This window comes from Cyprinodon variegatus, unplaced genomic scaffold, assembly GCF_000732505.1.
Source record: "Cyprinodon variegatus isolate N-32 unplaced genomic scaffold, C_variegatus-1.0 Scaffold349, whole genome shotgun sequence".
Classification (NCBI taxonomy): Eukaryota; Metazoa; Chordata; class Actinopteri; order Cyprinodontiformes; family Cyprinodontidae; genus Cyprinodon; species Cyprinodon variegatus.
This window is the reverse complement of record NW_015150802.1, coordinates 13,498-29,807: the sequence shown is the minus strand read 5'-3', so window position 1 is coordinate 29,807 and position 16,310 is coordinate 13,498. Positions and strand designations below refer to the sequence as shown.

At 39.0% G+C, this 16,310-nt stretch overlaps 1 protein-coding gene across 1 annotated transcript in view; it reads left to right on the top strand.

The window, feature by feature from the left end:
- The window catches only part of rapgef2 (Rap guanine nucleotide exchange factor 2), a 52,658-nt gene that overhangs the window by 27,347 nt on the left and 9,001 nt on the right, over nt 1–16,310 (top strand). The window contains exons 2-3 of the mRNA XM_015385814.1: nt 9,731–9,801; nt 13,678–13,734. Coding sequence (XP_015241300.1) covers nt 9,731–9,801; nt 13,678–13,734 — 128 coding nt within the window. The remainder of the gene's footprint in view (nt 1–9,730; nt 9,802–13,677; nt 13,735–16,310) is intronic.

Genomic DNA, 16,310 nt, shown 5'->3' with positions numbered 1-16,310 from the left:
ATTCGGGACCTGTATTCGGGGCCGGCGGTCTCAGAAAAGACTCCCAGAGTTCCCTCTTACCAGACACCTCCTCCAGAAACCCTGAGGCGCTCCAAGGCCAGCCAAGAGAATGTCCATATCACCTCAGCTGACTCCTGTTGATGTTGAAGAGAAGCGGCTCCACTCTGAGCCTCTCTGGATGACCGAGATCCTCACCTTGTCTTTGAGGGAGTGTCCAGCCAAACTGTGATGAAAGCTCATTTCAGCCGCTTGTCCCCAGGATCATCATTTTGGTCATCATCAAGATTTCAGGACCGGAGGTGAGGGTAGGAATGCAGACTGCCTGCTCAGCTCTCTAGTCACTAGAACAGACCAGTGCAGTGTTGATCTCCTGCTCCATCCTCCCCTCACTCAGGACCCCAGAATAGTTTAACTCCTCTGCTTGAGGCAGGAACTCTTAAGGGCTGGTTATACTCCCGCAGCAGTATGTCGCGGTCAGCTTGACGCAGACATTTTTGATTTATACTCAATTTTGAACGTGGTCTGCGCTATACGCTGTAGGTCGAGATATGGCAGAGGTGGTGAGGAAGTGGGGACAAGTTGGTCCGACAACGGAGGGACATGAGGGCAAAAAAGAGCGGGGATCCAGGTGGAAAAAGGCTCCCAGCGTTCTCGCGCACCTCGCTCTTCTAGCGGGTCAAACTTCCCGAGTTGTTTTCCGCAATTGTGGTCATAAAAACAAAACAAGCCGGCCTCCTGTCTGCAGCACTGTCTGCGGTCACCTACAATTTGTGAGAGGTGCAGCAGAGTGTCTGCTGAGGGGGCGGGGATGTCTTTTTGTTCACTGCAACACCTACACAGACGACCTAGTTTTGAAGAATAAATCAGCCTTTATTCAACCCGAAGGGGACAAGCCAACTGTTTCTAGATTTAGAACTATGGACTCGGACTCTCATCCTGGTTGCTTCACACTCGGCTGTGAACCGCCCCAATGTATGCTGTAGGTCTTGGCAGGAGGGAGCCAACAGAACTACGTCACCTACAAAAAGCAGGGTCCCCAAACCAAACCTCCTCCGGCCCTTTGTTGGTAATCCTGTCCTTACAGGTTATAAACAGGACCGGCGACAGAGGGCAGCCCTGTTGGACGGATTGGGAAGCAGTCGGAGAGGAAAGCCTCGGCCACCTGATCCACGGACGTGTAAACAATATCAGCGAAGTTTTGATCTCATCTCAAGCGAGACAAGTTTTCCCAGGTTTTCCTCAGCAAAACTTAAACTTGAAAATGCTTTTCTGGCTGGTTTATGTTGAGATGATGTTCCCTTGCCCTCTTTAGAAATATTTCAGAGTTCAGAAATATTCATGATATCCAGTGCCATTGGTATGCTGTGATAAGGATGTGAAGCTGCTGAGAGTTTTTGTCCTTTTGTGTTACCCTTGTGATACCTTGGTAATGAGAAGCATTTAATAACCATCTGTTTAGACTAAACCAGATGATTATTGAATTTACAAGAATTTCAGTTTTACTGCTAAACTGCTGCTCAGTTACTGTTTGAAAGCTGTAGAAAACAAAATTTAGTTTTGTATACACTGTATAAAAAAATCACAATAAAAGTTGTCTTAAGTCCTTTATAAAGTTTTTACTTCCTTCTCTTTGTTTTTTGCCTTACACTTGCCCCTTTAAATGCTCTTTATGTATTCCATTAGCCATTATATTTATAAACAGTCTTAATGATGGATTTCTTTTATTTTGTTGTTTTTTACTTAAGGTGTTTCTGACATTTTCAGTGAATTTCCAGTCTGCCTTCCCTTTTGAAATCTATTTTTTCGAAAGAAAAAGATAAATGTGTTTGCTTCTGATTTCCTCAGCAATTTTTTTTTTCTCCTTGGGGATTCTACTCTTCTGGGCAATTGCTCACCATGTTTTGTATCACAAAAAAGTAATCCCAGAAATCTACAGTTTCTACTGCAGCAGAAAATTGGAAGAAAAAAAAAATCAATAATAGAGCTAACACCAGTCCCAGAAAATAGCTGCTTCTGCCTAGAAAGCCTGCTGCCCTTAGCCAGACAAGCAGACCAGAGGGAAAAGATGACAGAAATGTGTTATTCTTCATTAAGCTATCCAAAGGCTACCAGGGAATTTGGCCTTAATCTCTAATAAACACAATCTCCTGAAATTGGACATTTCAGGTGAAGGTAACAGGTTTTGGCTGGCAACCAGCTGGATGTTAATATCAGCAAAGGAGACATGGTCATTGATTTACTCTGCTTGGTTTTTGCACCCAGGTCTTTGCTAAGCCACCAATCATATCTGAAATATATTGGTCTGCCATGAATTTGTCATGCAAACGTGATCGTAAATTGCTAACACTTAATCTCTACATGTAATTTCCTGGTTCATGCAACAACAGATTTCAGTACTGTTCTAACAATACATAAGTGAATTTAAACTTACTACACACCAATAGGTTTACTATTTGTCTTAAAATTTAACTAAAAAACAAAACAAAAACCAGGCTTTGCTTTAGATTCAACATAGAAATGTTGTTTTCCTTTTCCTGCACATCCATCAGATACCATCCAAGCCGTCCTTTACTGCCCTACCTTGGTCCCTGTAATCTCTTCCTACAGTGTCCCATTGTTTCTGCCCCCTTCCTTTGATGCTTGTCTGAAACCGCTGATGGATGGACACAGAGGTCTGCTATCTGCTCTCAGCCAGGAGCCAAATGAATAAATGCATTGACCATTTGTGCTGCAGTGAAACAGGGCCGACCTGAGAGAAGCCGACTATCTGGCAAACAGACACCGTGGGGTTAGGAGATAAGGAAAAGCTGAAGTTGTTGTTGAGGACAATCCCCAGCTGTTGAATTAATGAATACAAATTGTGACACGACATTGAATGCTGCAGTGTTTGATTAACCTTTCTTTTCTTTAAAGTCGTAGAGAAATCAGATTTAAATTTCAAATCATTCTGGCTCAAACATGTATATAAATGTACTCTTTATCAGACCATATTGTCCCAAGTTAGAAAATTTGTCTTAAAATCTGTTTTTCCCCGTTAACTTATGCAGGCCAGTCAGTTATACATCAGCTTGTACACCTAAATTTTACCAATCATATATCATCATCTGTCAATCAATTTTTTTCTGTCATAGCATCTTGTCCATAGCAATCCTTGACAGTGTCGTTTCTAAGTGCTACTTGGTCCCAATGTAATTTTCCATTGGGAACCTACTTGCACTAAGTTGCTAATTGCTAGCAAGATGCTTCTGAGACACGGACCACAACCAAACTTGCTTGCAAAGCTTCCACCACAACATTCCCGCCCCCTTGATAATCGACCAATCACATTCACTTTATTCACTCGTGTAAAGTCGGGCACCACTCGGGAGAATTCGGAACTTCAACCGTTGAAACAGCCGCTTCCCTACAACTTTAAATTTGATAGTAGCGCTAAAAAGGTAACCGTTTTTTTCTTATCTACATACCTTCTTGGTGATTTGCTCTTATATGTTCCATCTTTTTGGGTTGGAAATGGGTCCGTCTACTTCAGGATGTATAGTTACAACTTTCTTTTGAGCTTTTTGATCAATTTAAAACTTTTGGTTTAATCAGGAGCCCTAACCTTTGCTAACGTATGACTATATTGGACTAACTATAAATGGAAGGAAACATTTGAAATATTATTTAAATAAAATTTTATGAGATTTGCAACAGTCCATCTTTAATAAACTGTATTAACCGAAGCAAGGTTATTTTTGTCAATATCTGATAGGGATGCAGATATCGGCCTTAATGGGTATCAATCATAATAGCTGTGTTCATTTCCATATAGTTGATGTTTGTGGGGTTTTTTTGGGGGGCGCAGAGAAGCAATTCCAGCAATTCCCCCACTATCTGTTATTAAACTGACAGACAGATGTTGGGTGACGTTTTACTATAGTCTGTCTGTAAAGATTCCTTTAGTTCTTCACAAAGTCATTTTTATCAAAATAATTATATGCCCTCATTGCTGCTTTATTTTAAATGAGAAAACCCAAATAGTGATGTCATGGATTACTAAGATTCTGATCAAACTGGAAGGTTAACGGAGGCTCGTCTTTGACACCTCTGACTCTCTGTTTCCTGGTGGACTTCCACATGTATGATTCCCCTTTGTTTGATCCTGTCCATCCATGTTGGTTTACACAGACATCTGGCCTCAGCTGTCATATGTTTAATAGTATAAATGAATGATATTGTTTCGGACTCACTGTTAAAATCCTGTTTTTTTTTTTTGTTTTGTTTTTTATTGCTCCTTGCAGCAAAAACCATAGGAGCCTAAAATATAAACACTTCCTTGAGCTCCCGTTCTGCCCTGAAAGCTTTGCCACCCAATTGTCTGGCAGCAAGCCCCACACTGCACCCTCTCCCCCCTGGGGCCGAACATAAGGGGTGGGAAATGGAGGCTGGCCTGCTCCCCGTGTTTGCGGGCGCCAAACAGGGAAGACAAAGCCTGCCATTGTTTAATTTGCGTCCTGAGAAGGAAATGCCTTTACTCGTCTGGCTGCATTGCGCTTCTTGTCATCTGTCTTACAAAGAAAGGTGTAAAGCTTTGATACATTGTGTCACTTCGAGGAAATGACTTTATGCCGAGGTCCGATTACTGCCAGTATGTCAAAACTGTTAAAGGAATGAACCCAGCTTTAAGGAAAATCCCTTTTGTTGTTTCTAGACCAGTGTCTGGGTTTGTTTCTCCTCCTGTGGGGGCCACCTGTGTTCCCAGGATTAGTTCGTCATAGAGATAGATTAGATCAGAGCCCGTTACTTGCCTTTTTTTTTTCATAACCAAGCAGCACTTTGGCTAAAAGCAGATTTTACCTTCCTGCTGTAGTTTCTAAATCCCAGCGCTTGTTCCTTCCTATGTTCTTTAACATCCTGTCATCTTACTCAGAAACATAAAACATGAATCAAACACAATTTCCTCTAAAACTAATAGAAAACCAGATTTTAAAACAGCTTCTGCTTCTTTTCTTCGAACAAACTGCCAAATAAGTAATTCGCTCAAATATAATGCTCAGAAAGTTAATTAAAAAAATGAAGATGAGGTCAGTGTTGTTTTTCTCCAGCTTTCATCTTTTTTCTTTTCCCCATTTGGATTTTGAATGTGTTTTGTGTGAAAGAGGCTGTTATTAAAGAGAAGCATAAAAATGTAAAGTCAGGGGAGTGGAAAAAGTGGGGTCCTTTACGTTCTTTCCAGAGTCAGTCGAAACTATTTGAAAGCGAAGCCACAAATGATGGTTCTGCATATTTCTCTGTGTGAGGCTGCGCCTCAGTGGTGCTGCTTTATTCAGTGTTATGTCAATCTTTGAAGGGGAAAATAGACTTGCAACACTGCCACCTACAGGTGTTTGCTGATATTGCTTAAGAAGTTAAACTAAATCCCTCCTTTTTGTGTGTAGATCTAGACACTTACTAGTTTTCTAAATGTGTTTTGCTTGAGTATGAACGTTTACTAAGAGTGAAAGCAGATTCAACAATTCCCGGATGATTGTTCTTGTACTTTGCAGTCATGAAGAATAAGATCTGGCTCTACTGCAGTTATGTGGTTTTTCCCTTTGACCAATATATACTGTATGTGTGTATGTGTTCTTTTACATGATAAAAAAAAATCTTTAAGTTAACTTATTGATGTAAAAACAAATCATTGACATGCTTTGTTTATTGGCTGCAAAAAGAATAAAAGATAAAGATAATACAGTGGCAATTTAAAGCTCTGGCTTTAACCTGCAAAACGTTTGTCTTTAAATAAATGTTGTAATCTGAGAGCTGCACATATACAATCATGCACCCAGGCCAGGATGCATATTAAAACAGGTTTATTTGCTGGGGATAAATAGATCCATGTCACTTCTGCTTGAATTCCTTTCTGAATATTTGCCAATAGTGAATGTTGTTAGATGCTATAGCCAGGTTAAAGCTGTGCCCCTTTTAAATCCAATTTACAATTTCAACCTTAGTTATCCTGTCATCCAGTAGGTGGCAGTAGTTGTCTTATAATGAGCTGCAGATCCATGGTGAACTTCAGACCCAGTGAGGACTGAGGATCATATCACTGTGTCAGCTTACCGGAAAAGTCTCTATCTGGGATATTTCCTATGTATTTTTATTTATTTATTTTTTTTGTAAATCTTTAGTGAGATCTGTTTTAATATAATAAAACAATATTTGTATTTCTCAGAATACTTTGAGTGTTATTGTTGGGAGTATGAGATAATATGTGTCATTGAAGGATTATTTAAAATGCAAATTACTGTTGATCAGGTGGGAAGACTGGAGCACCATAACCTGAGCAACAGCTACTGCAGATCAGGCTTGTTTTTTAAAGAGACCAACCCTGAGCTGTGTGCTTTAAAATGAAAAATAAAATGTGAGATTCTCACTACTAACTTTATATAAATGAAACAAAATAAGCTGGATTTATGTGAACCATCAAAAGTAAAATGACTATCATGATCTATCTAATAGAAAATTACAGAAAATGCTTGTAATGCTGCACCTTCATGTAGCATTGCTTAGGTACAATGTAGTTATGCATTATGTTAATTCACTGTTATCTGTAGACAATACGTTACTCACTGGTGCTGCTTATTGGTTTCTCCAGGATTCACATTTCAGGGCTTCTTGCTTTAAGTGAAAATTTGAGCTGAAATATTTTGGGATGTTCAGCTGGAACCGCAGGCTTACATTTAATATAGTTTTTTTTTCTATGAGTTTCTTGTTTTGCTCTAATATCTTTTCACATTCTGTCTGTTTTTAAACTTTCTATTGTAACGGTATTTATACTTTTCACCTATAATCTTTTCCTTTTCTTTTCTCCCTTTTTTTGTTCCTAACTTAACCTTCATCACTATGACTAGTATCTTTGGTGGAGGCATGTTTTGTTTGCGTCCCTCTAACAGAACAGAACAATATACCACAGAAGGCATTGACTCTGATGACTTTGCCAGCTCTAAATGTTAGTCAGTGTCAATATTGTGTTGATTAGTATCTGAAAAAATGGCTTTTTAAAAATGTTATGCATCTGTTATATCAGGTACCATTCACAGAGGTAGTCTGACTTTTGGCAGCTGTCCCTGGGGGGACCGGGAGCTTCAGTCTAGGGCCCAACCCTGGCTCTCTACTCTATAGCTTAGCAGTTTGCTGTGTCAAGCCAACAACGTCCCATCAACACTTTGTCTGCTTCTGTGCCGCTCTAAGCTGCTGCTCTCTTTAAACATTTCAGATAGGCGGTAGTTCTGGGTGAAGCTCTGTTAAGGGTTAATTTTAAAATAACACTAAACAGAGTTGCTCGAATTTCATTCCCAGCATCAACATTAACATATGGAGAAACTAGCTTTTGCGTGGTTGAAATAGACTAAACAAATATTGAATTAACACTGTACTTCAGTAGCAACAACACTGGAAATCTAACATGTTTGATTTTGCTGTATTTGACAGCATTAGAGGGAATTTCTATCAAGTTTCTGCCGAAAAAGACCCCTCAGAAAATATAAGATTAATTTCACATATTTACAAATAAAAACTAAAGAAATGCGGAAAAAAAGCTTAAAAATGTTTTATATTACAGGAAACTTCTTTTTCAACATCTTAACTAAGTTTCTAAACATCAAATCGTAAATTTGCAAGAAAAAAAAGGAAATTTGTCCAAAAAACCAACAGCTTACAATTATGAGGAAAAACTCAGGAAAAGCTAATTTCTGATAAAACGTCAAAAAGTTCCTTAAGTTTAAAGTGATACATTTCTGAGCCGTGCTTCTGGTTACTTCCCAACTATAAGTGGCTAAATGCGGGTCCTTCTCCTGGGTGCAGACGTTCCATGAACCCCTCAGATATGCGTCTGCCTAACACTTAGGAAGAAGCTTAACATGTCTGCATCAGGTAGCTCTTTCTGTGCTTTAATTATTATTGTTAGTTAGGAGTCATCTTTGTTTCTACTAGTCCTGATAGATTAGCACCTTGGGTAATGTTCATTGTAGGTCTACACCTGGCAGAAGCTGTTCCCACACAGGAAAAACAGACTTATGAAGGCTGCATACTGAATTGTGCTATACAAATAAACTTGCCTTGCCTTAAACCCAGAAAAGGTTTTCATAAATGGATTTCTTAAACTTTAAAGCACTTCTGGCATTTTTATCAGAAATATCAGATTTAAAATCTCAGACGACTTCTGTTTTTTTCTTCTTATGAATTCTTTTTTTTCTTAAAATGTCCAACTTTACAACGTCAGACAACATCTTATTTTAGTTATTTTTTAAAGAAAATTGGTCTCAAATCTTTTGGGGGCAAAAATGTACTCATATTTCTTAAATTATTAAAACGTATTTGATCTGATTTTGAGAGGTAATCCAAACCGTAAAAAATTCACTAAGAATGTCCAAATTGCATGCTTTCCATGCAGGCCTGCTGACCGAAAGATAAACTCCTTCCTTTCCACCCCAACAACCAAAAACCTTTTCTAATGAGTGCTAAACATGGAAAGCACCCAGTTCAGTCACAAAAAAGGAAGTAATGTGTTCTGTTCTCCGGGTACCAGTATGATGAGACGTTTGAATGGTTTTAAACTGTAACAGCTTTTAACATTGGCGCTTTTTAATTCAAGCACCACCCCATGATGATGACTCATACAGACTAATCAGACTAACTTTACCCTTAATTCTTGTTTATATTTTTAGATCTGATGATAGAGAACCCCATGGATAATCAAACGCATTTTGGTGACGTGTTATGCTGTCTGCAGCGCTTTAGGGCTGAAGTTTTATTTTTTTTTTTTTGTGGTTTAGTATTTCTAGGAAGGGATCATCCTCAGGTCTGCTTTTATGAACTGGCCCACATGAAGGACTGTAACTCTGAGGGTCCTCAGAACCAAATCAGCATGAACTGTCATTAAATGTTTCTATAATCGTAGGATTGTTGCTCTCAGACACTCAGCCCTGTGTGGCTCCATGTGCCTGCTGGCGGCGTCTCAGGACAAGCTCTCTGTTGTCCCTCCACTCTGCCGTCGCCACATCTACCTCCAGTTTTCCGCCAACAAAGGCTTCCCAGTAGCTTCCACTAGTCCTGCAGCACAAACGCAAACACAGGGACGTGAGGTCTGTGGGCCAGTGTGCCCCAGCAGACAGTGGGGTAGCTGTGCTCTCTGCCAGCTCTAGGAGAGGGCCACTTTGTTTCAACTCAGACTTGGACACAGGCCAGGCAATCGGAGAGTTACTCACTGGGTCATTTTATAAAGTAATTGAATCAAGTTTATAGTGGTGGCTCTGGGAGCAGCCTTATTCCCATCTATTCCATCTATTCCAGCCTGTTGATAGTTTGCTGTTATCCGCTGGTCAGATTATCGGGAATAGGGCGAATTAGCAGCATTTTGAACGCTTGATCAAATGCATAAAGATAATGAATGCACCAAAATGTCGCTACACTTATTTAACGCTTACAAATTAGGTTCTACATTAACATTAATTCAGATGAAACAATTTGAGCTTGTCAAGTCATTACAGGAAAAAAAAGATTTTTTTTATTTCAATTATTTGTCAAACTGCTCATTATTTGATCAGAGTTTCTTTTTTAAACAAATATTGGAAGAAAGAAAAGAACATTTAACACAGAACATAGAAAAAAAACTTCATCTAAGAAATTAACATTTTAACTGACAGCATCTTTGTGTCCAGATTTACTTGATTCTATAACTGACCGACCTTCTGCTCCTCTTCCTCAGGACCTGGAGATCGTCTACTCCTATCTCCATGGGATGGAGGCTCTGTCCAACCTGCGGGAACACCAGCTCAGGTAGGCTCAAACTGAAGCACACTCCATCTGCCTGCATCTCATAGTGGGTTGAATATATCAGGGGATATGATGTTTTCATGCACATCAGACCTCGAAGTGACAATAAAAGTAGTCTAAGCCTGGGTCAAAGGACTAGATAGGCAGAATTAATCAGCTGAAACTCTTTAAAGAAAAAAAATCAAGCAAATTTAATATTGCTGTCAAATCAACAGTGTTTCTTGGCGACATGCTAATTATTTTGGACAATTCTTTAATGTTTGCACATAAAGCCAATAACACTTCTTCCTTTTTCCAGATTGTTTAGAGGATTTGCTTTTAACTGTTGCATCCGCCTTAAGTTTAAGTGAAGCTACACAGTTTGTGGAAACATTTTCTAATGCATTGTTAGTTTGCTCTATATTACAGGTGTTTGGACGTACTATTTGGTAGCATGCTATGACTTCACTCTCTCAATTATAAATAAGTGACCATGACAAAGTGATGGGTATGGGATGGTGGAAATAAGGAGACATCATATTTTCCTAGTGGTGAAACTGTAGTCTGTATTGTTTTTAAACAGTGTTTACTCAGAGGCAAAATCTCTAGTAAAAGAGTGAAAAAAGTGAATTATGTATATGAAATGTAAAGAGTAATATTAGTTTATAGCAGTAAATCTTGTTGTGACTAAGATTCATATAATAAAATATAAGTGGATGCTAACATATAATGAGATGACAGTCAAACCTCGTGGAATGAACTGGTTCTGTTGTTGACATGCTTATAAATTTCTGAAAATGTAGATATTAGATTGAATCTGTTAAATTTAGATGTAAAAATTAATGTGTATTGAGATGGTTTTGCTCTTTGGCCTCTATGCCCCCCCGCCCAGCCTCTGCTTTCCAAACAGAGCGTGTTAGAAGTCTGTTCCCAGCCTGGCTTGTGTGCGTACACAGGGATTATATTGACCCGGGAACAATGTTTCCGCGCACGACCCGTGAGCTAGAACATTCCACGGCCTGACCCTTCAGAGGCCTCCCGCCCAGCAGTATCCCTGCTCAGTTCTGCCCATTTGGATCCTGAAGAATGTCCTCGCAATCCCACAGACCAGCCCACCAGTCCTACCGTCTTCCAGGCAGCCAGACATGCCTCTAACTATGAGATTATGTAAAATCCTTTTTTTCTCTCATAATTTTCCCACATAAGGAATGTGTTGTTGTTCTACGTTTTTTGAGGGCTTTTTTTTTTTAGTTTGTTTTGAATATTGTGCACACTGATGTCCAGTAAAAGTGAATTTTTCTGTCAAGCCTCTTGACATTTCTAGACATCTGGGGAAAAAAACAGACCTTTTCTCTATGGCTTCCTAAATATTTTATACTAGCTAAACAGTCTGAGATCCCTTCTGTTTGTCTGTATAAAAGCAAATAGATAAGAGTGTTATATTCTAGAGTTTAGTTAAGAATAAATGACAGAATTTCATAAAATTTGGTATAAATTTCAGACTTGGTTCAGTAAACTGAAACATCCTTGCATCACTTGAAGCAGAGTTATCTTTCAGTATTGAAAGAAAGCAAATTATGCGTCCTTGGTCCGTCTAATCTCTTTAGGATTTATTAGATAAAGGTCAGCTTTTTTTCAAGAGGACTCAGTGATGAATCTAGGCTTTAAGCTGCAAGGTTAACTCCTCTAATCCAAACGTAAACCTTTTATTGTTGTTTCGCCTCTCTTTAACAAAGACTCTAAGGGCTCACGCTGCGACAGTGCAGGTGGTTAATGGCAGAAAGGATAAAGGGCAGATTGTTTGCTGGCAAAACTGGTTAGCATGAATAAAAACCACACTATCAATCGATTACATACTTAGAAGGCAAAGCTTAATAAATAGCTTAGTTATGAGGTTCGCTGAACAAGGGCTGCTTGTTATTCTCTTTTCAGTTTGGAACATGGAGAAAATCTAGCTTTATCTGTAGCCTTTTAGAACCAGTGGAGTAAACTAGACTGCACATTTTGCTCTCTCCTACAATGGACATCATAAATCACATTTACAACCCATTTTTACTCACCTAATTTGGAGTTTATCCTTTCAGTGTCGTTTCCTATTGCGATATTAAAGATGAATATTGCCATGGGGATGAGGTAACATTTTCATGCTCTTTTTGTATTTCCTATTATCATTATTTTTACTAAAATATCCATAAGTCTGGGCCTTTCTGTGATTAAAATATGTCCATCTTTGGCCAGTTTAAGTCCATTTGCATTGGCTGGATATATTTCGAGTGTCACTGCAGGCTCCCTGATTTATTTCAGTCTAGCAAATATTGAGTCCAAACCGTCTTTTGCAACTGCATTTTGTACATAACCAAGAAAACTGATTTTTTTTTAAAGATATATTCTGCAGCTGGAGATCCTAATAATTATAGGAAGCTGCTTGTTTTTTTTTTATTTTTTAGGTGTTTCTCTAAAGTATTTTTATTGGGCTTCATAATCTAAAAAAAAACAAGAGAGGAGAACTTTTTTGTTGACGGCAAGCTTACATGCAGTTTAATTCCTGCTCTCCTCTGCTTTTTTCCATCTCCCAACAATCTGTGATATTGTTGAATTACAAACTTAATATATGTAGGCTTACATTGGAAGGCAATCGGAGATTCATTCAGTTTCTTGAAGATTTGTTTTTCCACCTATCCAGGAGTCTTTGACATTTCTTTTGGCTCAAACCAGAGCTCTGGTGTTCTCCTGGTAAGGTTTTGAAACGCCATAAAAAAACAAAGCGACAGGCCGGTTGGCTACCAATTCAAGCCTGTTTTTTTGGTTGACGTGACCCCAATGACTGTAATTAACAACATTATCCCAATGAAGCCCTTTCAGACATCAGCCTGTGACCTGAAGGCATTGTAGCGAAACAAGCAGATAGAAGATAAATAAAATTTTTGAATGAACAACAATTCTTTGTGATTTTAACACTGTACACACTGATGTTCATTGCTCCTACTGTGAGGATGTCCACTTGGACTAAAATATTGAGATTCAGAGAGCGCATAAGGAAGCTGAAAATCCATCCAGCAAAAATAATAAATATATTGTAACTGGAAATGCACCAGTACAATACCTGGATGGGATATCGGCTTCAATATTGACTAATTAGCTCGATTGGATATTTGTGATTTATCGGATATTATAGAACCCATCAAGTGCACTTAACATGAAAATATTACGTCTTTCTTTTTGTTGCTTATTTGTAAATAAATGAAGTAAAGTAGATTTTTATTGTGTGTTAATTTGTTAGCTTTTTGAACAATGTTTTTTGTCAAGGCTAAAGGCTTCACTCACATGGCAAGATAGGCGGTTCATTCATTTAACAGTTGTAATAGATCGTATCGGATATCAGACAATACGCTCAGTCCGGGTATCAGATTGGATTGAAAAAAAGGGGCATCGGTGCATCGCTAATTGTAGCAAAAGATAGTTAAAATGCATTGCAGCCAAACTGGTAAAGCCCCCAATTATTAAATTCAAGCAGTTCTTAGCTGTTTTAATGTTGAATGATGCTTTTAAAGACATTGTGCAGCTCTGATTGCAGCTAAGTCTTGTATTTAAATAACATGCAGTCTTATTGAAATCTTAGAGAATGTTACACCAGAGGATCAGACTTCCCTTCCACCTGCAGCTTCATTAAATGCAGCTCAGAGTCTCAGCCTGTTGGTTTATCTAAACATTTAACAATGTGGTTGCTGCACATCATTGACTGTGGTGGAAAATAACTCGTAGAAATGTTCGGAATGTTGTTTATGTAACATAAAATCAATATTTACTGAAGCTTTTTATTCTGGCTTGGTTTTACTAGGCGTAATAAATGAGTTATTTCTGCTGCTGATGACTGACATTCTTCTTGCTCTGTTTCCACAGAATAATGTGTGAGACGGTGCGCTACGAGAGACACGAGGCCAATGAAGTGCTTTACTAGTAAGTTCTATGGGATGTGGACTTCAATGGAAATTCATCATTTTAGGATCAATGACCTCAATGTCTATGATTTACTGTTGAGTTGTATAAATTCAGCAGGTTGCAGATCCAGTAAGTGGTAAAAAGCATTTCTGTCCTTTGTGATGAAAACCAGGGCAATAATCATTGCTGATGATCTGGAACAGATCAAATTAAATGTCGCAGGTAAATGAAAACAAATGTGTCTGAAGAGCAGAAGGATTTAAGGAGATCTACTGATGAAAATTAGTGTGTAAACAATGTTGGTTAACTTGAAAGTTACTAATTTCATTCTTTAACGTATAACGTCTAGCTTCATTTAATTGGGGGTAAATTGATGGGTTCTTGTTGTGTTAGATCAGTTTTCATTCTGCTGCTTCTGTGAGGAGCAGAAAAAAGGCAAAGAGTTTGACTGCTGTCACATGATGACGTCTTTTTAACACCCACAGTGAGAATTAAAGCTGTTAATTAAATCTATGAGCTTTTCAACAGGCTAGAAAGAGTTCAGAGGCCGTTATTTTCCCCTCTTTCTGGAAAAAGACCTGTCACCTTAAAAGTCCCCCATATGGTTTAGCTGCAGGGCAGACAGAACGTTAACAGATTAGATATTGGTTTAATGATGTTGCCACACATCGATCACAGCACTAGGGCTGGGTACCGAACTTCGGTTCTTTTATGGTACCGACTGAAATGCTTCGGTTCTACAGAGTATCAAAACATGCCTCGTCTTTCGGTACCAAGTTTCGGTGATTGGCTGGAACAGTTAACGTGATTGCGTCATCCAGGAAAAATACACAGGTGGTCCCGCCTACAGCCAGGGTCATGTGTATCTGTTGTGAACTGGTTGCAGCATCGTGGAACCCCTTTAAAATGCCCCCCAGGTCAAAAGTGTGGCTTCACTTTATTAAGACTGATGCTAATAGTGCGCAATGCAATACATCGTGTACGGAAACAATTTAAGAGCAGAAAGTTGCTCGGTGTTTGACTGCAAGAAGAGCGGACCGCAGCCGGCGCGACCATCCTCCTCTCAGCAGCCTGTGGGCAGTGCAAAGCCAGAGCGGAATGAATCATGCTGCAGCAGGAGCAGCAAAATCACGTCTGCTGCTTCCTTTTTTGCTGCATGTTCCGGCTTCTGACGCGTGGCTGAAGAAGCTTTGCTGCTCTGGCTGCGCGGTCGCAAAGTGGCTCTAACGCGCGTTGGGCGGAGCTACTCTATCCTTTATTTGCCTTGCAGCTATATTTGCTGTGATCAGTGGGAATAAAGTAGTTTTATTATGTTTTTAAGTGGGAAAATCCACCTGAAAACGTAATCAGTGCAGTCAGTTCATCCTGCCTTCCAATATTCTTTCTGTCGGAGCCGCTCAGACCCCCACATACCAGCGGTGCGCTGTCAGTAGGATCCCATTCAACGGGCTTGTTTGTCAGACATGGTAATTTTTCTAAAGGAAAACTGCTAAGTAAAAAGGTCCTCACAATGTAACAGTGAATATTAGACTTTTATTTTTTTATGTAAGAGGAAAAATGTAAATGGAAAAATCAGAGCTTAAAATAAAACTCAAGATTTGTACTTTTTTATGTTGTGTAATTCTCTTTTTCTTCGAATTGATATTATAAAACTGGTATCGAAAAAAGTATTGTTCAGGAACCGGTATCGAAGTGAAGGTATCGGTATTGGTACCGGAACCGAAAATTTTTTAACAATACCCAGCCCTACACAGCACATAGAAGGAAAATGAACTAAAATTAATGCCATGGAACTATCTCATTCCAAAGACTATCTCCTTCCACCTGAAGAAGAAAATACACAGTAAAGAATGGATGGTTGGATACTTTTGTTTTTGGGAAAAGTTTTTATAGTGCTTGGATTTTTTACAATGTCACACTGACTGCAAAGAGAGGCTCCAACTAGGCAGGGTGGCCAAATCTGCACAGATTATGGGCAGTAAAAAAAAAAATACTGCTGTCTCTTTGCCACAAAAATTAAAGCAATTTCCCACATTTGCATTGGATTATTAAAAGTTATAAAAAATGTAAAAAAAAAAAAAACACCGGGACAGCTCCCCACTTAACGAGTCTGTGCAGCATCTCAAACCAGAACCTATAGAGAATGTCCCTATATTAAAAACATAATGAGATCTACATCAGAAGAAAAGGAAAACAGCAATAAACGCTTTGGGACAGTTTATGTGCTGACTGAATTCTCCTGAAATCCTATCATGGGTAAAGTTTTATTTTTTTAATGTTTCATTCATTGTTTTTGCAGCAGTCTGTCACGCTTACTATATACCCAATGTGCGACTCCAAAACGGACTATTTCTCCGTGCGATTAACAGATTTTATTTGTTATTTCCCCCCAAAGCAGATGTGTTTTACTTTGTCAACGCATCTCTCTTCCTGACACCCCTAAAATCGCCGCTAAATTGATGCATAGTCCGACTAAAATAGACCCGTGGTCTTACTCTATTTACCCCAGTCAGATTCTGCGCGGCAGGTGTGATCATCCCCATTGACTTTGGACCTCGTCCGACACGATTTTCTGTTGGATTAGATACAAAATC